Source organism: Cydia pomonella, chromosome 15 (genome assembly GCF_033807575.1).
Source record: "Cydia pomonella isolate Wapato2018A chromosome 15, ilCydPomo1, whole genome shotgun sequence".
NCBI classification, from domain to species: Eukaryota; Metazoa; Arthropoda; class Insecta; order Lepidoptera; family Tortricidae; genus Cydia; species Cydia pomonella.
In genome coordinates, this window is record NC_084717.1 from 20622599 (window position 1) to 20648847 (window position 26249).

General features: G+C 38.3%; 1 protein-coding gene across 3 annotated transcripts; it reads right to left on the minus strand.

The window, feature by feature from the left end:
• Nucleotides 1-7375: 7375 nt before the first annotated feature.
• On the minus strand, nt 7376-25484 carry LOC133525475 (uncharacterized). Of its 3 annotated transcripts, XM_061861728.1 has the most exons (14): nt 25419-25484; nt 24813-24872; nt 23316-23329; nt 22212-22337; nt 17604-17684; nt 16014-16139; nt 14751-14831; nt 13819-13944; nt 12742-12822; nt 11798-11923; nt 10722-10802; nt 9774-9899; nt 8388-8468; nt 7376-7486 (listed from the first exon to the last, which is right to left on the minus strand). In XM_061861728.1, exons 2-13 carry the CDS (start codon nt 24864-24866, stop codon nt 8390-8392), a joined length of 1101 nt encoding a protein of 366 aa, XP_061717712.1. In that variant the 5' UTR covers nt 24867-24872; nt 25419-25484; the 3' UTR covers nt 7376-7486; nt 8388-8389. The 3 variants fall into 3 exon arrangements, with proteins under 3 accessions (XP_061717712.1, XP_061717713.1, XP_061717714.1); XM_061861729.1 differs by lacking the exons at nt 16014-16139; nt 17604-17684; XM_061861730.1 differs by lacking the exons at nt 13819-13944; nt 14751-14831.
• Between the last annotated feature and the right edge of the window lie 765 nt (nt 25485-26249).

A 26249-nucleotide genomic window follows, 5' to 3' on the forward strand; every position in this document is an offset into this window, starting at 1 on the left:
AAAATTCAACATGTGTCATCCCTAAGTCGGAAGGAGGAAGACGGATGCGACTACTTAAGGTCATTTTTAAAGTTTTCCTCTATTAGACGTGTACAGTCACCTGCGATAATATGTTACTGTTCGAAGGCCGCAAATATATGTGACACTCTATTATGGCTCTCTACAAATAAGATCGTGTCAGATATTTATGCAGCCTTCGTTGTGTAACATGTAATTGCAGGTGACTCCTACCTATTTTATTTATATTTATAAAATAAGAGGAATTTAGACTCAAAATTAAATGTCTTTTGAATATCAATAATTGGCTACTTGACAGTTTTTTGTAAATAATGTCAAACGATCTTGATTTTCCTGAGGATCAAATGTTTATACAGGACTTATGGCATTTAAGCAACACAAAGGTCAGAAATGAGAGTAAAAGTCTGACGCTCGCACTCGACGATTGAAACGCCTCTGACAAAATGATAAGGTGATGTGATGTCACATCACATAAGTCTGTCCTAATTGTATGGAAGATCAAGGAAATTGCCATTTTAACCCTGAAATATTGCATTTATGTGTATAGTTGTCATACAATTTATTTTTCAATAAAATATAAGGAATCGAATGGTTTCTTTTCTATGTTTGAAAGAAAAAAAAATTTGTTGAGACTTTGGAGCCTTGTAATTTTTTATAATCTCAATATATTTTTTTAAATTCCACGTTTTTTATAATGGATGGCTCATTTTCTATCCATTTAACTTAATATTGTTATAATATTCAATATGTGTCAAGTACCCAATTGCTGGCGTTTGAAAACCCCTATCCCAATAACAAAGACAATGAAACTATTTTTTTAAATTAAAGGAAAAATTGAATAAAAATCATTGCTTCTCATAACTTGCGATCTTTTGGAATCTTTTTGAACTGAGCTATCAAAAATTATCAGAAGTGTGCGAGTCTTGAAGGAAGAAATGGTTCTTCCTTTTTGTTTACACGACTTAGAGAGTTGCACATCCACTCACATCTACCATATATTATACCAAAGAGAATTTGAAATAGAGCAATCCACCTCTATTTCAAATTCTCTTTGGTATGAAGTGTAGCTATTTTAAATTATCTTTGGTTTAAAATGTTTGGTAAAAGGTATGGCAGCTTCTTTTCGAGCGTGGACGCCTGCATTAGGCCTATGCTCGGTAAGATGGCGCCATTCTACATATCAGTGAAAGAATAAGGATCAAAGTCAAATGGCGTTCTAAAAGTTTTAATCATGTGTCGAAAGATGGCAGTAAATTTACTGTGGCTACTAAAACGTAGTGGTTAAGTTCTCTTTGGTGGCTACAAAGTTTACTTTGACAATCCACGTCTGTTAAGGCACTAATGAAACATATTTATATATATTGAAAATGAACTATATTTCCACTCATTTATTATTACACTACATTATAGATGTAAACTTAAAGGTTCGTATACCGTTAGCGCTTGTGGTTAGTTCTGTACTGACATTGAATTGACCCCTTTTGACAGACGTCATTATAATTTCTCATGTACCGTCTCGTACAACGTCTATTTCAACAACATTGAGGTCCGATGGAGTTCTTTATGAACCACAAACACATAATCAATTCCAAACGACGCTATCGACCCGAGGGGCGTCAATCCAAGATGGCGCCTTTCTATGCTCCAGTAACGTGCGCATGCTTCGGAAAATGGTGTTGTGCCGTTGAACAGCTTTCAGTAGTTAACACTACTTATATCGATCTTTAAGATAAAGATATTTTATTATTCAAGTAGACATATAACAATGCTCTTATGAACGTCAAATAAAGCTACACCGGCTCTAACCCTACACGTCTGACCGGAAAAGATTTAAATCCCCCCTCAATTGAAGGAGGGTATCCCAATAAGGACCGGCAAGAAACTCGGCGGGACACATCTTTTCAAAACATTACATCTTATAATTAACATGCATTAAATAAGAAAAATAAATACAATTTAGATTACTATAGAAATCATGCAATTACACACAGTAGCTACTTATCTTTATAGAAATTTGATAAAAATATATACATATACGAGTATGTCATCAAATCATACAAATACGTAGCTCTTTCAGAAAACATTTCACAATTCTTACAAAAGGAAAAGTAAAATTAAAATTAATAAGGAAATGAGAATATACATTAAGTATATAAATCTAAATACCTACAAAAAATATTTATTGTGCTTTCTTACCTGAGCTGTGTCACCTATACAATGATTTAACATATATGCACGTAATACAATAATTTAATTAATAATAATGGTTTGGATCATGCATATTTGTCTGTCAAGTAGTCCTCGACTCTGTAGTAAGCCTTCAGCATCAATGACTTTTATATAAGTCATTCTGAAGAGCTGGCAAGCGTAATCTTAAAGCATCGTCAGGTAACTTGTTATAAAAATTAATGCATTGCCCAACGAATGACTTTTGTACTGTTTCATTTTATGTTGCTTCTGTTGTGCAATATGAATTTTGGTCAACTGTTTGATTATCTAGTCTTCTTTTCGGCCTTGAAATAGTTCCTGGAAGATTACCCTTTGGGCGCAGCCTGACACGGATTAAGGTCACTCCTACTGCCGGCTCATAAAGTCTTAACGTCCCATATCGGCCAGAGGTTCAGTAATCTACCTCGGTAATTAGAGTCGCACAAGGTCCGTGATTACAGGATGGCTCAAAGACACGTCACCAACAAATTTTTAGGGATATATTCCTTACACGATTTTAAAAAATATCAGTAAATTTCAACTAAAATCATTTAACTGAAACGAAACGTATTATGCGGGCTGTACACACTCGTCGAGATTAGGGTGGAAAGAACCAGGAAAATTCCCGTTTTTTTCTAACAGCCATGTTATTTTAAGTTTTCTTTGAAAAAAAAAAACAATGTCATTTAGTGTGTAGTCAACTGTAAACGAAAAGAAAACCCAACAAATACCTATGTACCTATAATTTTTCAAATCTTTCACAAACCCTTGCTTCTCATACCCGATATTCCGTCCGGACGTTCCGGGCCGATTGAATTCCGACTGTTCGGATATTTACTATGTAGGGAGCCAGAAGCCACAGCACTAATATAATACCAGTACGCAGATTAAGGCGGTTATCACACTGCTTCACACTTGAGAGCGATATCCGGTGCTGAATTTTTTAAGAGGGAAGAAAAGGTGCTTTATAAATCGCAAGTCAGACCCCATATGGAGTATTGCTGTCACCTTTGGGCAGGAGCACTTGCATGCCAGCTTGGACCACCTGCATGCCAGCTTGGACCATTCGACTCAGTCCAAAGGCGCGCTGTACGAATCGTCGACGATCCCAAACTCACAAGCGGTATTGAACCTTTAAGTCTAAGGAGTGACTTTGCCTCCTTGTGTGTGTTCTACCGCTCGGCTTGTACAATGGGCTGTGCTCTGATGAATTGTTTGACATGATGCTAACGGCCGCTTTCTATCACCGCACCGCTCGCCGTCGGCAGGGTGTTCATCCTCACACCCTAGAACCTAAATGGTCGCGTACTGTGCGGTTTAAGAGGAATTTCCTCCCGCGAACGCTTAGGTTTTCCCGAGGGGCTACAGAATGGGGTTCTTCAAAAAAGGAGTGTACAGGTTTTTAAAGGGTCGGCAACGCGCATGTAATGCCTCTGGTGTTGCAGGCGTCCATAGGCTACGGTGACTGCTTACCATCAGGCGGGACGTATGCTTGTTTGCCACCGTCGTCGTATAAAAAAAAGGTTTGCGATCCTAGCGAAATAACGGTATTTTTTCTATGAAATTCCATTTCGGTAGAAGACGTTTTCCACTACTTAACTAAATCTAAATCACTTTGATTTTGATGTCGATTACTTCAGGATGATACATACATACGGTTTATAGGTTTCGCTTTAAAAAAGTGGTTTTGCAAATTTTGAAAAAACAAAAAAACAGGTGAAGTGCGAGTCGGACTCGCACAGGAAGGGTTCCGTACCATTATCTATAAAAACGGTCACCCATCCAAGTACTGACCCCGCCCGACGTTGCTTAACTTCGGTGATTGGATGAGAACCTCGAGATTGGAAAGAAATATTTATTCTGTTTTTAGTATTTGTTGTTATAGCGGCTACAGAAATACATAATCTGTAGAAATTTGAGCTGCCTAACTACGGTTCATGAGATACAGCCTGCTGACAAACGGACCGACGGACAGCGGAGTCTCAGTAATTTAATTTTTTCAATAACATACTCAAAATCATGGAGTATGGAAAATATTTACAAGTGAAAAAACGTTTTCTCTTTTTGTATGGACGATCACGTCAATATACATCCCTCTTAAGAGTAAATACCAGCTGAGCCCCTTCTTAGATTTAAGAAATTTTAGGTAAATATCTCCATCGCGCTTAAGGGGTCGACTCCTAAAATTAGTGCGATAAGGACAACTGCAGCTCAGGCGAAAAACCCTGCGTAAAAAATTCAGAAATTGAGGTTTCGTTGCCGACATTTTTCTCCTCCAAAAGTTAACATAATCATAATCATAATCATAATCATATTTATTGGTAATATCATATTACATGTCACAATACATTTTATACTTAAGTACATATGTACATATTGCAAATAATTAAGTATTCAAAATTACACACAAAAAATACAGTACAACAGTATGTGTATCCTATCCTAAATCAACACAAAATAGCTCGCTATGATTATAGAAAGCCTGCTCGACAAGCCAGATTTTTAGTTTTGTTCTGAAAACCAACGCACTAGGAGCAGCAACTATTTCGCTTGGGAGGTGATTATAAACCTTGCGACCCATAACGTGAGCGAGTTTTTTTTGATTTGGCGAGTCTGAGAGGTAAAAGGGGTAGTTTTCCGGCGCTCGCGCTTCGGGTTTTGTACCTCCGGTAAGACTCGTTACTAATGGGGTTGGATTCAACTTCACCTCGTGTGGTCACAGCCATTTGTAATATTAAAAGGGAGGGTAGTGTTAAAATACCTAGGCTCTTAAATATCGGTTTCGCTGAAACAGTTTGCGGGACGCGCGCTATAGCACGTACTGCGCGCTTCTGAAGCCGAAACACTCTCTCCCACTCTGCGGCTCCTGCCCAAAACTCAACCCCGTATTGCAGGTGCGCGTGTACCGAAGCGAAATAGCAAGCACGGACAGTTTCCACAGGCAGGACTCGTGCGAGTCGTTTTAACGCGAAACATGCTGTAGCAAGTTTATTGCACACCTTATTAATGTGACAGCTCCAGGTGAGTCCACTGTCTAGCTCAAATCCCAAGAAGGTTGAGTTAGTGACCTGTTCAATCACATCACCCTTAGCTAGCACTGATAACGATCTCATTTGGCGTCCAGAAAGATCAAAATTAATGAGATGAGTTTTTAGAGTGTTTAGTATGAGACCATTGATACTAAACCAGTTTGCTATTGTTGCGGCAGTCACATTCAACTTTTTTTCGAGCTCCTCATATGACTCTGCGTGCACAACAACTGCAACATCGTCAGCGTAGATGAAGGTCTCTCCACAGCCAACAGCATTGGGCAGGTCGTTCAACAACAAAGAGAAAAGTATATTAGATACTGAGGAACCCTGAGCGACGCCCATACTTGTGACCACTGCGTCAGATCGTACGCGACCACTGTCAGCCAAAACAAGCTGTTTCCTGTTCCGTAGCAGATCTGCCATCAACGCCAACGCGGGACCTGCTAAGCCATAGTGCTGAAGTTTGTAAGTCAGGAGGTTATGATCCGCAACGTCGAACGCCTTAGACAAGTCGCAGCAGAGGACGGCGACTTGGCTCTTGCTCTCGCGGGCCTCCAGTATCTGACGAACCACGGCTCGTGTCAATGTAGTTGTTGAACGTCCCTTCCGGTACGCGTATTGTCTATTAGACAGTGCATTGGTTGTGATGAGGAAGTCCGTCAACCTAGAACTTAGGCCGTGCTCAAATATTTTGGCGATCACCGGGATAATCGCTACGGGTCTATATGCATCGATATCGGTTCTCTTTCCCTTCCCTTTGTATAGCGGTGAAATTCGGCTTTCTTTCAGTGGTTCGGGAAAGACGCCCTCTCGAAGGCATCTGTTGTACACAAAGGCGAGTATTGGAGCTATATCGACTGCTACTGAATGGATCAGTGTCACGGAGATGTCGTAAATGTCTCGAGTTGTTTTTTTCGCTATATAGGTGGTGATAATGCGGAACACTTCGTCTGGTGTAAACGGCTTTAGCTTAACGCAGCGATCAGCGGGCGGGCCGGCGGCGCGCAGGGCGGCCAGAGCGCGCAGGGCGGTCAGAGGTAACTAATCGTAACTAAATTGACCGTAACAAATTATCTGTGTCTGACTGTTTAGATTTTTTCGCGGTTATATAACAAAGAAGATCTAACTACTGTTAGTATTCTCCTGCGGGGGATCAATGATTGATGCGAGCTGCATCGGCGACTTTTTGCGTCTGCATTTAACGGACCCGTAGCCGACACAACCCTCTCCCAATACAACTCTGTTACATAGTTTCTATCGATCATCGTCATCACACGCAGACGAACGGGCAGAAGCTTTTTGTCAATAAATGTTTCATAAATGATGAAAAAAATGCATTTAACGGTGGATCCGTAGCCGACTACAACTGGTATTTTTCATGGTTTAGATATCATTACTATTAGTATACTAATAGTATACTAATAGTAATATTACTGTGGTAATAAATGTACAGTCAGCGATAAAACCTTGTACCAAACATGAAATCTTTGCCTAAACTTTATTACTTATTTATTTGTAAGAAAGGGATACAACATAAATGAACTAATAAGGACTTAAACGCAAAACAAAAAATAATTAATTGTTCGGGGTTGGAACTCTGAACCTCATGATAGTAAAGCGAGTGTATTCCAACTGAGCCACGAATGTATATATATGACTTGGTGAAATAAGGCTACTTATTCTCGAGTAAAACCTAAATCTAAATACCCTAAGGAACCAGCGTTCTAAAATATCGGATGTTTCACAAATCACTCTGTAAACATGTCTCACAAGGAAGAAACTCTTATGATATCGATACGGCTATTTTTAAGCGCGACGTACCATGATTCCGCTATTTTGAAAACTTTCCAAAGACTGGATCGACAAAAAACTATTTAATCATAGAATGTGGTCACAAAATTTCACGCGAATCGGTTGAGAATTGCGACCTGTAGAAGAGAACATCCGGACATACGAAAGCAGATTGCCCGAGTCAAAACGTAGACCTTGGCTACGCTTCGGTCAACTAACTAAAATTGTACCATATTCTAGGAATTAGGTGATTTAATTAAATTACAGTTTAGATGACTGGTTTTAGTCAAAATGTACTGGATTGGAAGAATTCATAAATGAGAACATTGTTTGCTTTGAGATAAACATTTATATTTGCTGGATTAAATATACCACACATAGTATGTAGACATATTATGCGTTCTTCCGGCCACCATTATTCTTTTTCACGTTTTCTCCTGTAAAAATTAAATCAAATTATTGTTTAATTACCGTCTCCGAAGGAGGCTTATATATTTCCGGCAAATTTATTTGGGTGAATCAACTTTCTGTCACTTGTAGCTATGGTTACGTCACGTTCCGCGTGATAACTTTTAATACCCTGGTTTTATGATATTTTATTTTACCTAACCTGCATTTTTGTGGTAATTTAACGCAAACCACGTTGGACGTGTTATCTCTTTGTCAGTATTTTTTTTGCCGGAAGTGCTTGGCAGACGCTCTCAAAAGTGACCATCGGAACCCCTAAATATACCCATCTGATACCGCCATGAAACGAATTCCAGTCGGTAGGTATATTCCCTGATTTCAGGAATATATAAGTCAAGCCTCAAGCCAAGGCTTTTTCTGCAGTAAGACCTTGATAGACACTTATACAACAATAAGTACCCAAGGTCAATGGGGAGAAGAGCGTCTATCAAGTATATTGTATTTATATACAAGCTCTGTTGTATGTTGCGTCGCTTCTAACTCATGCGTTTGTACACACACTCCACTTACAGAAGATCGGCAGAGCAGAAGAAGTGAAGCTCTCCCTTTCTGACTGTGTCTACTCGACGTACGTACTTATACAAATACGCGAGTTCTGCCCTATGATGGGCTTCCCAACCAAGAATATTATATGCCGATCTTCCCCACGTTGACATTAAGTATAAAAAACTAAAGGTTCTTAATTCGTATAAAATACGAGTATAAAGTGGCTGATAGACGGGCGAGTAAGTTCGCGAACTTATGGCTCGACGACTTTTTTCGCTTGTAAGGTACGCGTACTTAGGCTCACACACGAGCGAAAAAGGTCGTCGAGCTGTAAGTTCGCTAACTTACTCGCACGTCTATCCGGGACTTTATATAGGCGCTTACCGTTAATGGTTGTAACTAGAGTCGGAGTCAAGTTCGGCATGATCAAGTGTGCCACTTCTAAACATAATTTTTAAACTTGACCTGTAAAAAAGTGAGTTTATACCTAGACTGGAAATATAATGCATATTAAATTATACCTGATCTAGTGAACAGAGAACTAAAGAGAAGATAGATAGATGGCGGTTAATCGAAAATACATTCTAGCAAGTTCATACTAGTATAAAAAAACCGGCCAAGAGCATGTCGGGCCATGCTCAGAGTAGGGTTCCGTAGTTACTCTTCCGTCACAATAAGCTAAACTGGAGCTTAAAGTATAGTAAATTGTTAAACAAGGGATGAAACGGTACCTTTCACCCGAGTTAAACAAATAAGCAAATTTGCATAATCAGTACCTAATTAAAGTAAGTCTTTTTACTATGAAGGGGAAACTTTTTGCGATAACTCAAAAACAGCTAAACTGATCATGTCCGCTATAGTTTTCATATAATGTATTTCTTAAGCTCTACTTCCACGATTTTTTTCATATTTTTTGGACCTATGGTTCAAAAGTTAGAGGGGGGGGACATATTCTTTTTTTCTTTCGGAGCGATTATCTCCGAATATATTCACTATATCAAAAAATGTTTGTTGAAGACCCCTATTAGTTTTGAAAGACCTTTCCAACGATACCCCACACTGTAGGGTTGAAGCAAAAAAAAAATCACCCCCAATTTACGTGTAGGGGAGGTACCCTAAAAAAATTAAATTTTTAGATTTTATTGTACGACTTTGTCGGCTTTATTGATTTATATATCCATGCCAAATTTCAGCTTTCTAGCACTAACGACCACGGAGCAAAGCCTCGGACAGACAGACGGACATGGCGAAACTATAAGGGTTCCTAATTGACTACGGAACCCTAAAAAGACGCGCCACAAGCAAATCTAATAAATGTTTCGTAAATTATACCTATTATACCTATCTTTAACGTAAAGTCTATGGAAGGTAGAGGTAAGGAAAGCAATCTCCATAGGGAGAACTGATGCAAAAGTGTCCAGTTGTCAGCTATAAATAATAGTTCCAAATCTCTCCAGAGTAGCGCTAGAGTAGCTAAGAACCTAGGCGTTATTGACGGAGTGAAGTGCGCTGTCTATGATTTGATTTTTATTTCAAGTATTGTAGGTATTGTAGCGCCACCTATTTAAGGTTTTTTGATGACACTTTTTGGTATATGGAGATTCCATTCCTTACCTCCACCTTCCATAGTAAAGTCCGTGTCATCCGCGATGACGCGCAGATGTGTCAAATCTAACCTTAACAAAAACAACACGAGTCGTCGTGAATGACACGATCTATATTTTTAGCCCATACTGTAAATATTAAAGGTGGTAAAAAAGGAGCACTGACCACCCCCCACGCGGATAATTTTCAAAGTGATCTGGTTGGTAGTCGTCACGCCGGTAATCATCGATTGGTCGCAGCGGAGAGCCTGGTGTATCGTGATGATGTCCAAGCTGGTCTGGTGATGGTGCTCTGTGGACAGGAGCCCGATTTATGGCGAAACGGGACGATGTCACGTGACTGCTTTTTCATACCTTCGCCTACACTGTTAACTGTCCATCGGTGGACCTTATTACAATAGGCATAGGTCCACCGATGGACAGGGAAGAGTGTTGCTATTTGTACAAACCCCCATTTGTCCCCATTTACGTCTCTGAATATTTAGACTACTTTCGGTGCGAAAAAGGGGGGCCGATTTAACGCATCTGATACTGAAAAAATAGTTATGGCAGCAGTTAGAAATTTACTGGTAGACACAGAAAAGCGAAATCTGTCAGTATTTTTTTTTGCCGGAAGTGCTTGGCAGACGCTATCAAAGGTGATCATCGGAACCCCCAAATATACCCATCTGATACCACCATGAAACTAATTCCAGTCGGTAGGTATGTTTCCTTATTTCAGGAATATATGATTGCCATGGCTTTTTCTTCAGTAAGACCTTGCCAGATGCTTAGACAACAGTAAGTACCCAAGGTCAATGTGGAGAAGACCGTCTGTCAAGTATACAACATTTGTATTTATATACAAGTTCTGCTGTAAGTTGCGTCGCTTCGCTTCTAACTCATGCGTTTGTACACACACTCTACTTACAGAAGGTCGGCAGAGCAGAAGAAGAGAAGCCCTTCCTTTCTGACTGTGTCTACTCGACGTACGTATACAAATACGCGAGTTCGGTCCTATGATGGGCTTCCCAACCAACAATATTATATGCCGATCTTCCCCACGTTGACATTAAGTATAAAAAACTAAAGGTTCTTAATTCGTATAAAATACGAGTATAATATAGGCGCTTACCGTTGATGGTTGTAACTGGAGTCGGAGTCAAGTTGGGCGAGGTCATGTTTGCCACTTCTAAACATAATTTTTAAACTTGACCTGTAAAAAAGTGAGTTTATACCTAGACTGGAAATATAATGCATATTAAATTATACCTGATCTAGTGAACAGAGAACTAAAGAGAAGATAGATAGATGGCAGTTAATCGAAAATACATTCTAGCGAGTTCATAATAGTATAAAAAAGACGCTCCACAAGCAAAACCATTCCACATGGATTTTGTACACTGACCGGCCTGTTGCTGTTTCTATAAACTCTTTTCAACCTATCATATTTAAAACCGGGTCCATTTCGAATTTAAATACCTATGTTTCATCATGTGTTCAAAATGCGAAAGTTTTAAATATTTTTTTCAATCAATCAATCAAATCATTTATTTGCTAGAATACAGTCAAGTGGATGTTGTCAAATACATTTCAAAGAACAGTGTATTCAGCCAGCTAACGGGCATATAAATCTTATATTCATAAATAAAATTAATCTAATTTATACTACATTATACTAAATTTAATAACTATGCGGCTTATGGTTAAATATTAATTTAAAGAGTAAAAAGCATTTTGTACTAAAAAATCCAATAAATGTTTACTAAATTATACCTATTATACCTATCTTTAACGTAAAGTCTACGGAAGGTAGAGGTAAGGAAAGCAATCTCCATAGGCAGAACTGATGCAAAAGTGTCCAGTTGTCAGCTATAAATAATAATTCCAAATCTCTCCAGAGTAGCGCTAGAGTAGCTAGAAGCTAGAACCTAGGCGTTATTGACGGAGTGACGTGCGCTGTCTATGATTAGATTTTTATTTCAAGTATTCTAGGTATTGTAGCGCCAGGTTTTTTGATGACACTTTTTGGTATATGGAGATTCCATTCATTACCTCCACCTTCCATAGTAAAGTCCGTGTCATCCGCGATGACTCGCAGATTTGTGAAATCTAACCTTAACAAAAACAATACGAGTCGTCGTGAATGACACGATCTATATTTTTAGCCCATACTGTAGATATTAAAGGTGGTAAAAAAGGAGCACTAACCACCCCCCACGCGGATAATTTTCAAAGTGCTCTGGTTGGTAGTCGTCACGCCGGTAATCATCGATTGGTCGCAGCAGAGAGCCTGGTGTATCGTGATGATGTCCAAGCTGGTCTGGTGATGGTGCTCTGTGGACAGGAGCCCGATTTATGGCGAAACGGGACGATGTCACGTGACTGCTTTTTCATACCATCGCCTACACTGTTAACTGTCCATCGGTGGACCTTATTACAATAGGCATAGGTCCACCGATGGACAGGGAAGAGTGTTGCTATTTGTAGAAACGTAGTCCCCATTTACCTCTCTGAATATTTAGACTACTTTCGGTGCGAAAAAGGGGGGCTGATTTAACGCATCTGATACTGAAAAAATAGTTATGGCAGCAGTTAGAAATTTACTGGTAGACTCAGAAAAGCGAAATCTGTTGGTATTTTTATTTTGCCGGAAGTGCTTGGCAGACGCTATCAAAGGTGACCATCGGAACCCCCAAATATACCCATCTGATACCACCATGAAACTAATTCCAGTCGGTAGGTATGTTTCCTCATTTCAGGAATATATGATTGCCAAGGCTTTTTCTGCAGTAAGACCTTGACAGATGCTTAGACAACAGTAAGTACCCAAGGTCAATGTGGAGAAGACCGTCTGTCAAGTATACAACATATGTATTTATATACAAGTTCTGCTGTAAGTTGCGTCGCTTCGCTTCTAACTCATGCGTTTGTACACACACTCTACTGACAGAAGGTCGGCAGAGCAGAAGAAGAGAAGCCCTTCCTTTCTGACTGTATCTACTCGACGTACGTATACAAGTACGCGAGTTCGGCCCTATGATGGGCTTCACAACCAAAAATGTTATATGCCAATCTTCGCCACGTTGACATTAAGTATAAAAAACTAAAGGTTCTTAATTCGTATAAAATACGAGTATAATATAGGCGCTTACCGTTGATGGTTGTAACTGGAGTCGGAGTCAAGTTGGGCGAGGTCATGTTTGCCACTTCTAAACATAATTTTTAAACTTGACCTGTAAAAAAGTGAGTTTATACCTAGACTGGAAATATAATGCATATTAAATTATACCTGATCTAGTGAACAGAGAACTAAAGAGAAGATAGATAGATGGCGGTTAATCGAAAATACATTCTAGCGAGTTCATAATAGTATAAAAAAGACGCTCCACAAGCAAAAACCATTCCACATGGATTTTGTACACTGACCGGCCTGTTGCTGTTTCTATAAACTCTTTTCAACGTATCATATTTAAAACCGGGTCCATTTCGAATTTAAATACCTATGTTTCATCATGTGTTCAAAATGCGAAAGTTTTAAATATTTTTTTCAATCAATCAATCAAATCATTTATTTGCTAGAATACAGTCAAGTGGATGTTGTCAAATACATTTCAAAGAACAGTGTATTCAGCCAGCTAACGGGCATATAAATCTTATATTCATAAATAAAATTAATCTAATTTATACTACATTATACTAAATTTAATAACTATGCGGCTTATGGTTAAATATTAATTTAAAGAGTAAAAAGCATTTTGTACTAAAAAATCCAATAAATGTTTACTAAATTATACCTATTATACCTATCTTTAACGTAAAGTCTACGGAAGGTAGAGGTAAGGAAAGCAATCTCCATAGGCAGAACTGATGCAAAAGTGTCCAGTTGTCAGCTATAAATAATAATTCCAAATCTCTCCAGAGTAGCGCTAGAGTAGCTAGAAGCTAGAACCTAGGCGTTATTGACGGAGTGACGTGCGCTGTCTATGATTAGATTTTTATTTCAAGTATTCTAGGTATTGTAGCGCCAGGTTTTTTGATGACACTTTTTGGTATATGGAGATTCCATTCATTACCTCCACCTTCCATAGTAAAGTCCGTGTCATCCGCGATGACTCGCAGATTTGTGAAATCTAACCTTAACAAAAACAATACGAGTCGTCGTGAATGACACGATCTATATTTTTAGCCCATACTGTAGATATTAAAGGTGGTAAAAAAGGAGCACTAACCACCCCCCACGCGGATAATTTTCAAAGTGCTCTGGTTGGTAGTCGTCACGCCGGTAATCATCGATTGGTCGCAGCAGAGAGCCTGGTGTATCGTGATGATGTCCAAGCTGGTCTGGTGATGGTGCTCTGTGGACAGGAGCCCGATTTATGGCGAAACGGGACGATGTCACGTGACTGCTTTTTCATACCATCGCCTACACTGTTAACTATCCATCGGTGGACCTTATTACAATAGGCATAGGTCCACCGATGGACAGGGAAGAGTGTTGCTATTTGTACAAACGTGGTCCCCATTTACGTCTCTGAATATTTAGACTACTTTCGGTGCGAAAAAGGGGGGCCGATTTAACGCATCTGATACTGAAAAAATAGTTATGGCAGCAGTTAGAAATTTACTGGTAGACACAGAAAAGCGAAATCTGTCAGTATTTTTTTTTGCCGGAAGTGCTTGGCAGACGCTATCAAAGGTGATCATCGGAACCCCCAAATATACCCATCTGATACCACCATGAAACTAATTCCAGTCGGTAGGTATGTTTCCTCATTTCAGGAATATATGATTGCCATGGCTTTTTCTTCAGTAAGACCTTGCCAGATGCTTAGACAACAGTAAGTACCCAAGGTCAATGTGGAGAAGACCGTCTTTCAAGTATGATGTATTTATATACAAGCTCTGTTGTATGTTGCGTCGCTTCTAACTCATGCGTTTGTACTCACACTCTACTGACAGAAGGTCGGCAGAGCAGAAGAAGTGAAGCTCTTCCTTTCTGACTGTGTCTACGCGACGTACGTACACAAATACGCGAGTTCTGCCCTATGATGGGCTTCCCAACCAAAAATGTTATATGCCAATCTTCCCCACGTTGACATTAAGTATGAAAAGCTAAAGGTTCTTAATTCATATAAAATACGAGTATAATATAGGCGCTTACCGTTGATGGTTGTAACTGGAGTCGGAGTCAAGTTGGGCGAGGTCATGTTTGCCACTTTTAAACATAATTTTTAAACTAGACCTGTAAAAAAGTGAGTTTATGCCTGGATTGTAAATATAATGCATATTAAAATACACCTTATCTAGTGAACACAGAACATTGAAGATAGATAGATGGCGGTTAATCTAAAATACATTATAGAGAGTTCATAACTCTACTTTATTGCGTTATTATGTTGCTGTCACGTTCGCACATTGTCAACCGGAATCATGGGCGAGACAGCAATATAATTACGCACGAGCCATAGAGTAGAGTTATGAACTCGCTATAATGTATTTTAGATTAACCGCCATCTATCTCTCCTCTCTAAAGTTCTCTGTTCTCTAAGGCAGGTCAGTGCACTAAATCCTTGTGGAATGCTTTGGCTTGTGGAGCGTCTTTTCTTTACTATTACGAACTCGATAGAATGTATTTTTCGATTAACCACCATCTCATCTATCGTCTCTAAAGTTCTCTCATGGGCGTATAATAGAGATAGCAACAGGTGGTATAAAATACACGTGGAAAGCGTCTTTTCTTTTATAATGTGGTTGTTACATGATGAAAAAATATTTGTATCTCGGTGCAGAGCCGAGAATGAGCCAATAACATTAGTTGTCGTCTCCGCTCTGCTGGATAGCACCAATGTATCCGTCCATCTCCAGTCATCTTCGCCCCAGTGGAAAGAGCTTAATTATCCTTTAGTTAGACTTCATTACTGACAATTATAGCCTTCATGACTTATAATACAGGTTGGCTTAAAATATTTAGACACGTGATTTTTTACTGCGACATAATGTTTATAATTTTAACAAACATTTGTTTATTTATCAAAGCTATTTAGCTCCTTTAAAGGAGAATATATTATATTGAAGATGATACGTTTTGTTTTAATTCAATGATTGTAGCTTTACTTTTTTTAACGACATTTTGTAATAATGTATGTGTAGTGTAGGTGTTGAAAAAAATATTCCTATGAACTCTTTTCAACGTATCATATTAAAACTGGGTCCAGTGGCGAATTTAAATACCTATGTTTATTATGTTAAAACGTGAATATTGTAAATAATATATATTTAACGTATTGTTCGTGTCATTCACGATGACGCACAGATTTGTCAAATCTAACCTTAACAAAAACAATACGAGCTGTCGTGAATGACACGATCTATATTTTTAGCCCATACTGTAGATATTAAAGGTGTTAAAAAAAGGAGCACTAACCACCCCCCACGCGGATAATTCTCAAATTGCTCTGGGTGGTAGTCGTCACGCCTGTAAGCATCGAATATTCGCAGCGGAGAGCCTAGTGTAGCGTGATGATGTCCAGGCTGGTCTGATGATGGTGGTCTGTGGACAGGAGCCCGATTTAAGGCAAAACGGGACGAAGTCACGTGACTGCTTCTCCATAGCATCGCCCACACTATGCATTAACTGTTCATCGGTGGACTTTAATTGTATTGCGAATTACAAAATATAATTCACAATGCAATTAGAAATTACATTTTGTAATTTTAATTCGTAATGCATTACAAATTACACTCACTTAGTAAAAACATTTTCATTGTTTGCATGCTATATATGTTTGTGGGTTTGTGTTTTAATTTAATATGTTAAGACCAAATTTTGCAACTCAATTTTAACGAACTTATCCTCAAAATTTTCATTTTTTTTACATACTTGTGTAAGTTTTTTTAGGACATGTTTTGGTTCTTACATTCAACCTTGGACGCTATTTGTGTCAGTCCAAAACAAAAGGGACCTTATGGCGGTGTTTTTAGGTGGGTTGATTTATATCCCTTAGACAACTCAATTTCCGCTACAAGGTCCCTTTTGTTTAGGACTGACACATATATGTACACTTTTGCAGTTGACTGTACCTCCCGGATATGATTATATTACCATTCGAAGATTTACACTTAAACTTGTTAAAATCATGTTACTAAGAAAATGTAAGACTAAAAAATTACTTATACCTAAGTACTTCCTGTAAATATTTTCCTTAACTATTCCACGTGGGTAAATTTGATCTCGTTTGTGTAAGTAATAAATAGTTTACACAGCGTAATTGCGTAATGCAATTACGAATTAAAGTAATTTCAATTAAAAATTACCAGGTAATTCAAATTAAATTTAATTAAATTACGAGCGTAATGCATTACAAGTAATTGCATTAAATGTAATTTAATCAATCAATTCAATTCATTTATTTAATCAAGTAAAATGACTAATACAATTTGTTAGTATAAAATACAATGCGTAATGCAATTACAAATGAATTGCATTTATTAGCCCAAGACTGCTTGGCAGGCGCTCTAAAAGGTGACCATCGGAACTCCTAAATATACCCATCTGATAACACCATGAAACTAATTCCAGTCGGTTACCTCACACCGTCCGATTGTACGTATGAGTCGGTTCCCTCATTTCAGGAATATATAAGTCAGGCCGAGGCTTTTTCTGCAGTAAGACCTTGACAGATGCTTAGGCAACAGTAAGTCAATGTAGAGAAAAACCGCCTGTCAGGTAGGTTGAATTCATATACAATCTCTGTTGTATGTTGCGACGCTTCAGACTCTTGTGTTTGTATGTGTACACACACTCCACTTACCGAGGATCGGCAGAGAAGAAGAAGAGAAGCTCTTCCTTCCTGACTCCTACGCGACGTACGTACACAAATACGCGAGTTCTGCCCTATGATGGGCTTCCCAACCAAAAATGTTGTATGGCGTAATCTTCTCCAAATTGACATTCAGTATGAAAAACTAAAGGTTTTTAATTCGTATATAATACGAGTATAATATAGGCGCTTACCGTTGATGGTTGTGACTAGAGTCGGAGTCAAGTTCGGCGAGGTCATGTTTGCCACTTTTAAACATGATTTTTAAACATGACCTGTAAAAAAGAGGTTATTCCTGGACTGGAAATGCATATACAAATACAAATACAAATAGTTTTATTTCCAAAAAAAATATTAGAGCAAGTTACAATTTATTCTGACCCCCACACTAGGCAAAGCCTGTCCCGTGAGGGAAATTATACGATTTACTTAAATATATTACATAAGCGGCTATTGGCTACCATGTTGAACAGAGAAAGAAAAAGTAGGATAAGGAAATTAAAATTAATAAAGCTTAGTAATAGATAATACAAGCAGATAACTTATAAGAGAAGCTTATAAAGCCTAATTCTTATTTAGTGTCAGCACAGTGTGTGTGGTGTGTGTGTGTGTGTGTGTGTGTGTGTGTGTGTGTGTGTGTGTGTGTGTTTGTGTGTGTGTGAGAGAGAGATTGTGTTGGGGGGGAGGAGGTATGTGTGTGTTATGTTAGGGTGTTATCTTAATAATGTTTTCTGTGTCTAAAAACGATAAATTCATCATATTAATTGTTAAGAGCTTTTTTACTTCTACGACCGAATATTCTTTAAAATTGTACAAATTAACTAGACAATTATAGATTCGGGGGTGCAGAAAGACTGAAAAACGATGTGCAAATGTGGTTTTGACGGCATTCGTAGGAATTTTAAATATTCGATTTTTGAGTAAACTATTGTAGTTAGATGAGTTGAGCACCATTTTGTGTACCGACAAAGCCACCCTCAGAAGATAGAGCTTCCGAACACTGAGTACTTGAGCGTCATTGTACAAGTCCTTCGTAGGGTACCTAATTGATTTCTTTAAGGTTACCTTCAGCGCCGCTCTTTGCGCTCTTTCTAATTTCAGAAGAATAGTCGTGGTTGTACCTCCCCAGGCAAGGATGCAGTAATTAATTATCGACTGTCCAAGAGCCGTATAAATAGTTTTTAATAGGGGGAAATCAGCTGATTCTCTTAGCAACTTCATAGTGTATATCAGCTTTCGGACCCTACCCGCCAGTGCCTCCACATGCGGCCTGAAGTTTAATTTCTCGTCTATCACAATTCCGAGGTACTTTATTGTGTTCGATCTTGTCATGTGGTCACACACACAAGTTTGGGCTGAATTAACAGTGCAGCCACGGTTGTGGACTGTAAGTTTCATCTGTAGTCCTGGTGAAGAAGCCGCTGTCTTATGGAAACAAAGGAATTTCGTTTTGGTTGTATTTAAAGTTAAAAGATTCTGCTTTAACCAACCTGACATTAGAGACATACCATGCTGGACAAGGCTATCGACGTTTTCCCAAGAGCAACCGTGAAAGACGATAGCGGTGTCATCGGCATAACACAGCAGTTCAGCATTTTTTAAAGGGATACGTGTAATGTCATTGATATACAATAGAAAAAGGGGTAGGACCCAAAATGCTGCCCTGTGGTACGCCAAATGAAACCGCTCTCAGGTCACTAAAGTGTTCCCCAACTTGGACACACTGCCTTCTTTCAGTCAAGTAACTAGTAAACCATTTTAGTGTATTCCCTCGAAACCCGTACGCCTCTAGTTTTCTCAAAAGGATGGGGACAGAAACCGTGTCGAAGGCTTTCGCTAAGTCTAGAAAGACTCCGACACAGGCCCGACCCTCGTCCAAATGTGAAGAGACAATGTTTGTGAGAAGAGTAACGGCATTTTCGGTCGATTTTCCCTTTCTGAAGCCAAACTGACGATCTGCTAGAAGACAATTGGATTCAAGGTATGTAACTATCCTTTTATTCACAATTCGCTCTAGAAGTTTTGAGAAACATCCCAGTAGTGATATAGGCCGATAGTTGCAGAGTTCATTTTTGGCATTTCCTTTGTGAATCGGTACTATTGCCGATATTTTCCAAGCCGTGGGAAATATACCACTTTCTATGCTTTGGTTAAAAATCACTGCAAGGGGTTCAGCAATAGCCGAAGCAATGGCTTTCAAAATTTTATTGTTAATATTGTCAAGGCCTGGAGAACTATCTGGGTCTAATTTTTGGATTAGGCTGAGAACCTCTCTTTTATCTGTAGGGGAGATGAATATTGAGTTAAATCTTGATGTTTTTACTTTAACTTTGGCTGCCAAAGACTCTTGTGTTTCATTTTCCTCTGTTAAGATTATGTTGGCAAGGTCCTGACCGACAGAAGCAAAGTATTCGTTACATACGTTCAGGGACTCTCTTTCAGTACTTTTGATCTTTGTCAGATTTTGCGCAGTAGAGTTCGTAGGGTTCCGATGTGTAATTTTATTTATGGTTTTCCACAGTTTTTTAGGCGACTTTTTGTGGGCAGTGAGTTCATTTCTCTCATGTTCCGCTTTAAGATTTCTCAGAAGATTAGTAAAAAAGTTGCGATATCTTGTGTATACAAGTTTTTTAGTTTCGTCTTTTGGAAATTGCCGCGATATCCGATGTAGTTTGTCTCTCTGTTTTGAACACCTAATTAGCCCAGGAGTCATCCAAGGTTGGATACAGAATTTAGAGCGGCTTACTTGAATCTTTTTGGAGTTTCTAGAGATCGCCTCTGAGACAATGTTTGAGAAAATCGACACGGCATCATCCACATTGGTTGCTCGCACAACAGGGGACCAGTCGGCAAATTCAAGTTCTCTGTTCAGTCCGTCGTAGTTAACCTTTATTCTTGACCTTTTTTGAGTAGTGTTCCTATTACGTTTCGTAACGATGCCGATCATAATTAAATCATGATCAGTTAGGTCGGACTCGCATACAATCGACTCAGCGGAAAGACTGCTTGATATGAAGATATGGTCTATGCAGGTTTTATTATGTGTTGGTTTGTTGACCGAGGAGAGTAACCCATGCGAAGCAAGCACTTCCAGGTATCTTGAAGCATGTTCGTAATCTGCTGATTCCAAAATGTTAATGTTCATATCACCTGACACTATCAGACAAGACTTTCGGCAGACGGTTCTAAGAAACTGGTCCAGAGATAAGCAAAAATTGTCTATATTTGAAAAAGACGGGGACCGATAGATAGCTAAAACTGTAGAAACGCTGGGAATATTTATCTCTAAACAGTTTGCGTCAGCTATATCTGGTTCTGAGACATTTGGCGACCATTTGTTATTCACATAAGCGATAACCCCTCCTGATTTGTTAATATACTTTTTTGTACTAAATGATGTGTATCCGTTTATTTGTTTTATCGTAGAGTTATCATTGATCCAACATTCGCTGAAAATAATAATATCAAAACTTATATTTAACCGAGCAAAAATCAATAAGAAATTGTCAAAGTTGCGTTGTATACTTCTTATGTTTATTTGAAGAAGTTTTATAGAATACTTAGAGATAATGGGACTACACTGTTCAGGAGTGGATATTGTATGGCATTCTACATTAAACGAGTTGTCGATTTCAGACATTAGTTCTAACGCTGCCATTCCCAATATAAAAATAAATAAAAGAGAATATTGTAGTCTAAAGTGTTAATAATGCCTGTACGAGTTGTAAGCGTCCCATCTACGGTATATGAAATGACACAATTTATAAAGTAATGTTTGCATATTACGTATTTTTCCTTATAAGTGAGTGTTTGTGTATTTAAGTGTGTGTGTAGTGAAGAGGTAATGAGGGTGTGAGCCGTGTGAGTATCATATGTCCACAGGCTATTTAAAAAGTACTGTAACGCCATGATGGTTAGACACTGCTGTCTCATTATTAGTGAAAGACGTGAGACACAAAAGATCCAGATATTAAAGTATACCTAATCTAGTGAACGGAGAACTTTACAGAAGATAGATAGATTCCGGTTAATCGAAAATACATTGTAGCGAGTTCATAATAGTAAAGAAAAGTCGCTCCACCTCCACAAGCAAAAGCGTTCCACAAGGAATTTGTACACTGACCTGCCTGTTGCTATCTCTATTGCTCGTGAGTAATTATATTTCTGTCACTTTCGCACAGTGATATTGTCAACCGGAATCATGGGCGAGACAGCAATATAATTAGGCACGTGCAATAGAGATAGCAACAGGCCGGTCAGTGTACATAAATACGTATTGTTTAAATTTCGTAATAATTGTTTTCACCATATTTTGCACGGCAATTGTTGGTAAATTGTGTGATCCTGTAAATATCTTTTAATTACTTTTATGTAACACTTTTTATGCAAAATAAAGACATCGAATTGAATCGAGTTGAATTGTATCAAAGCTAGTTAGCTCCTTTAAAGGAGAATATATTGAAGATGATACGCTTTATTTTAATTCAATGATTGTAGTTTTATTTTTATCGTCATTTTGTAATAATATGTGTTTAGGAAAAAGATTCCTAAAAACTCTTTTTAACGTAAGTATCATATTTTAAACTGCGTTCATTGCGAATTTAAATACCTATCATGTCTTCAAAACGCGAAGGTTTAAAATATTATATCTTTAACGTATAGTTCGTGTCATCCACGATGACGCGCAGAGTTGTCAAATCTAACCTTAACAATAACAAGGCACGCGTCATCGTGAATGACACGATCTATAGTTTTCGCTCATACTGTAGATATATCAAAGGTGGTAAAAAAGGAGCACTAACCACCCACAACGTCGATAATTCTCAAATTGCTCTGGTTGGTTGTCGTCACGCCGGTAATCGTCGACTGCTCGCAGCGGAGAGCCTGGTCTAGCGTGATGATGTCCAGGCTGGTCTGGTGCTGGTGGTCTGTGGGCAGGAGCCCGATTTAAGGCGAAATGGGACGAAGTCACGTAACTGCTTCTGCATAGCATCATTAGCATCGCCCAAACTGTTAACTGTCCATCGGTGGACTTTATTATCAAAGCCATAAGGTCGACAAATGGATAGTGTAGTTTTGCTATTTGTACAAACCAGAGACATGTCAAACGCTTCGCTTGACAGACAGATGAAGTGTGCGAAAGGGCAGCCATCACGTATATGAACAAGCCATGAGTGCGAAAGAGGCAGACTAAATATGAGAAAACGTAACATCTGCTGTGCTGTGCCCTACCACACAAGGCGAGATGACATTCACATTGCCCATACCTCTCTTTTGGACGTAGTTTAAGGACACCCGGGTACAAAGTACATAGAAGTTATTAGGTACTGATTTTGTTTTGAAAAGTAAGTCATCTAAAGACGTAATAATTTTTAAAAGTTATTGAACAAAAGTGTCATCATTTGAGGAATACAATTTAAGTTTCGTTTTTTTTTATGGTAGAGGAGGCAAACGAGCAGACGGATCACCTGATGGTAAGCGATTACCGCCGCCCATGGACACCTATATGGATGGATGGCGTTTAGAGTTTTAATGATTTGCTCATGTTACAGGAAACCCCCGGTATACTGTCTTTACCGCGATAGTTACTCAAGTGTTAACGGATTTTACCGGAACGTCGGGATGTATATTAAATTCCTTATACACGATACGCAGTTTTAATTCATGAGATTCAGATGGATTAAAAATAACGGAAATAGTACGTTGTAGGAGAGGCCGGAAAACCGCTCAAAGATGGACAAGTGAGTTTGAGAGCCGACACGTTAGTGGAGGCCCTAAAATAATACGAGTCTAAAGAGGAAAATGGGCACATGTGGAGAAGTGGTCGTCTTATTTCTTTTTAACATCCCATCCAATATTGGGTTACAATCCCCATTCCTGGGAGGTTACGTATGTGAATAACTTACGGGGGCATGACACACTGTAAAGAAAATGTATTAAATAATTAAATGATTATATCCCACTTTAATTTAGTTTAAATTGTTAAAGATTGTGTTATAAATATCATCTTATATCGGCTAAATCATATTTTATATACCACTGTATTATCCTAAATATTAAAGTTAGTATGTTAAGATATTTGGATTATAGTTTTTTTTTCTATTTATTTAGAAACAAACAGTCATACACATTTTTTGATCAAAACTTATAGACAAAAAATAAACCTATAGTTTCATATGTAGAAATAAAATAAAAACAAGTCCGCGGCTATAACAAAAAACAAAAATACTTCAATCTGTATTTTATAATAACAAATACAAATACTTGAAATATGTAAATCAGTGATTTGATACGTCTGTAGAAAATACGTTACATATAAGTCGTAGTACATTACATTTCAGCAAATAACAAATTCCAGTTATAATCAATATTTAAATGCATTCTTAAGTTGTGTTAGTGAACATTGTTCTTTCATATGACGCCGTATCGCCGTATCGGATTCTGATAGGGGGGCGTCCATTAATCGCGTCATACGTTTTTGGCTTGTTTTAGACCCCCCCTCCCCCATGGTGATCTTTGGTGATATTTTCAGGACCCCCCCCCCCATCCAATATGACGTGTATTTTTTTCGATAACTAAAGAACAGTTTTCTAACAAATGAACCTAAGTACACGTGTTTTGACAGTTTGGTTAATTGAAGGGCGGAAAACTATTATTTTTATTTTATTGACTATAATACAGTATAGCACAGATGAAAAAAAAAATACACGTGATACGTGTCCATACCCCCCCGTCCCCTGTGGTGATCATTGGTGATTTTTTGCTGACCCCCTCCCCCCCCCTATACAATATGGCGCGATTAATGGACGCCCCCAAGTAGAAAGTAAAAGAAAAAAATGTTGACGCAAAAGATTATTGGCCGACCTGCACCATAGAATAAAAATCGCGACAAAAAAAGTTAGCCCATGTTTGCTGATCGAAGGCTAATTAGAATAATTATAATTACTTATTAAGTTAAAATAATACAGCATGTTTATATTTAACTGACACAAATATATCAAGAGCGAAACTAACTACCATCACACTGTTTTGCAGTTTGGCAGTACTATTTTAATGTATATACCGTGTCTTATGGAAATAAATCATTGAATAATTTATTGATACAAACACTTAAAAATATAAATGACTCAGGAACAAATATCTGTGCTCATGACACAAATAAAAGACATTACCTGGATTCGAACCCAGCACACTGGTCACTACCCACTAGGCCAGACCGGTCGTCAAATCAAATGTGACATTCTCAGTTAAAACGATACTTATTGTCTGTTGTTCATAAGGCGTCATTTCCATGAAGCTTCAATTTGAAATCAACCTTATCGACAACCGACAATGTTGGTTAGTTGAAAACGTGACAAATTTCCGAAGACACATCATTAGCCGGGTTACAGAGGGCTACGTACCCGTACTGTTGCGACTGCAGCCAGCACTGCCACGACTGCGAGCGTCCCAGTCATTGTTATCTGCAAAATTTTATACACATTACGTATACGTAATGAAAGTCGTACTCTAAAAACTCATTATGTGACCGAAAGAAGAATAGTGTCGGTAGGAATTCGAGTTTTTTGAGCCTAAATTCGAAGAACTTGGCAGAAATCGACTCGTACGGGGGGGACACATTTTACCACTTTGGAAGTGTCTCTCGCGCAAACTATTCAGTTTAGAAAAAAAATATATTAGAAACCTCAATATAATTTTTAAAGACCTATCCATAGATACCCCACACGTATGAGTTCGATGAAAAAAGATTTTTTGAGTTTCAGTTCTAAGTATGGGAAACCCCCAAAATTTATTGTTTTTTTTTTCTATTTTTGTGTAAAAATCGTAATGCGGTTCATAGAATACATCTACTTACCAAGTTTGAACAGTATAGCTCTTATAGTTTCGGAAAAAAGTGGCTGTGACATAATCGGACAGACAGACGGACATGACGAATCTATAAGGGTTCCGTTTTTGCCATTTGGCTACAGAACCCTAAAAAAAGGTACTTAATAATTTAAAAAACGAACCTTGAATGGGAGACGTGGGTCACCTGCACTCGCAGACTTGGCAATCAGTTAATACTCGTATTATATACCAACTACCTACGTAGTGACGATACGTATCCAATCCGTAGGAACTCAAGTCTTTTGAGTCTGAATTGAAGGACTCGACTTGTTTTTTAAGAGACTCAGAGCTTAAAAAACTTCTGAGTCTTTTAAGTCCCGAGTCGAGTCCTTTATTGAGTCTTTTTTAAGCGCAACTCAAAAGGACTCGAGTCTCCGAATAAAGACTCAGTCAACAATTTTATAGGTTTATCTAAACAACAGTAAAGGAAATAGGCGTTATTGTATGATTAAAGTTATGTATATCCATGAATTTTACATAAAGACAACGCAATTCGAAGTTATTTATAATAAAATTACAAGTTCTTCGAAAAGGACTCAAGTCTCTACAAAAGACTCGGTTCTCTAATAAGTTGAAAATAACTCGAGTTTCGTCTTAATTATAAAGTTTGAAAAACTAAGTCGAGTAAAAGGACTCGAGTCTTAACTTAACCAACACTACTATCAATTATAATTTTTATGTAATTTGAATAAAATGTTATGTTCAAATTGGTCTCGGTTCTACGACTAGTGTAGACGGAAGCTATTAATATTAGCTTGACAATTTACGTGACAATTCATATCGAAAGGGACCTTATGGCGGTCGGCGTTTACGCCGTTATTAGCGGCGCGCCAATACTAATGCGGTAACTACACGACGTAAGCGCCAACCGCCATAAGGTCCTTTTTGATGTGGATTGTCAATACACGTTCACGGGAAATTTATTACCCAATTATGTACCTTGCTATTGTATT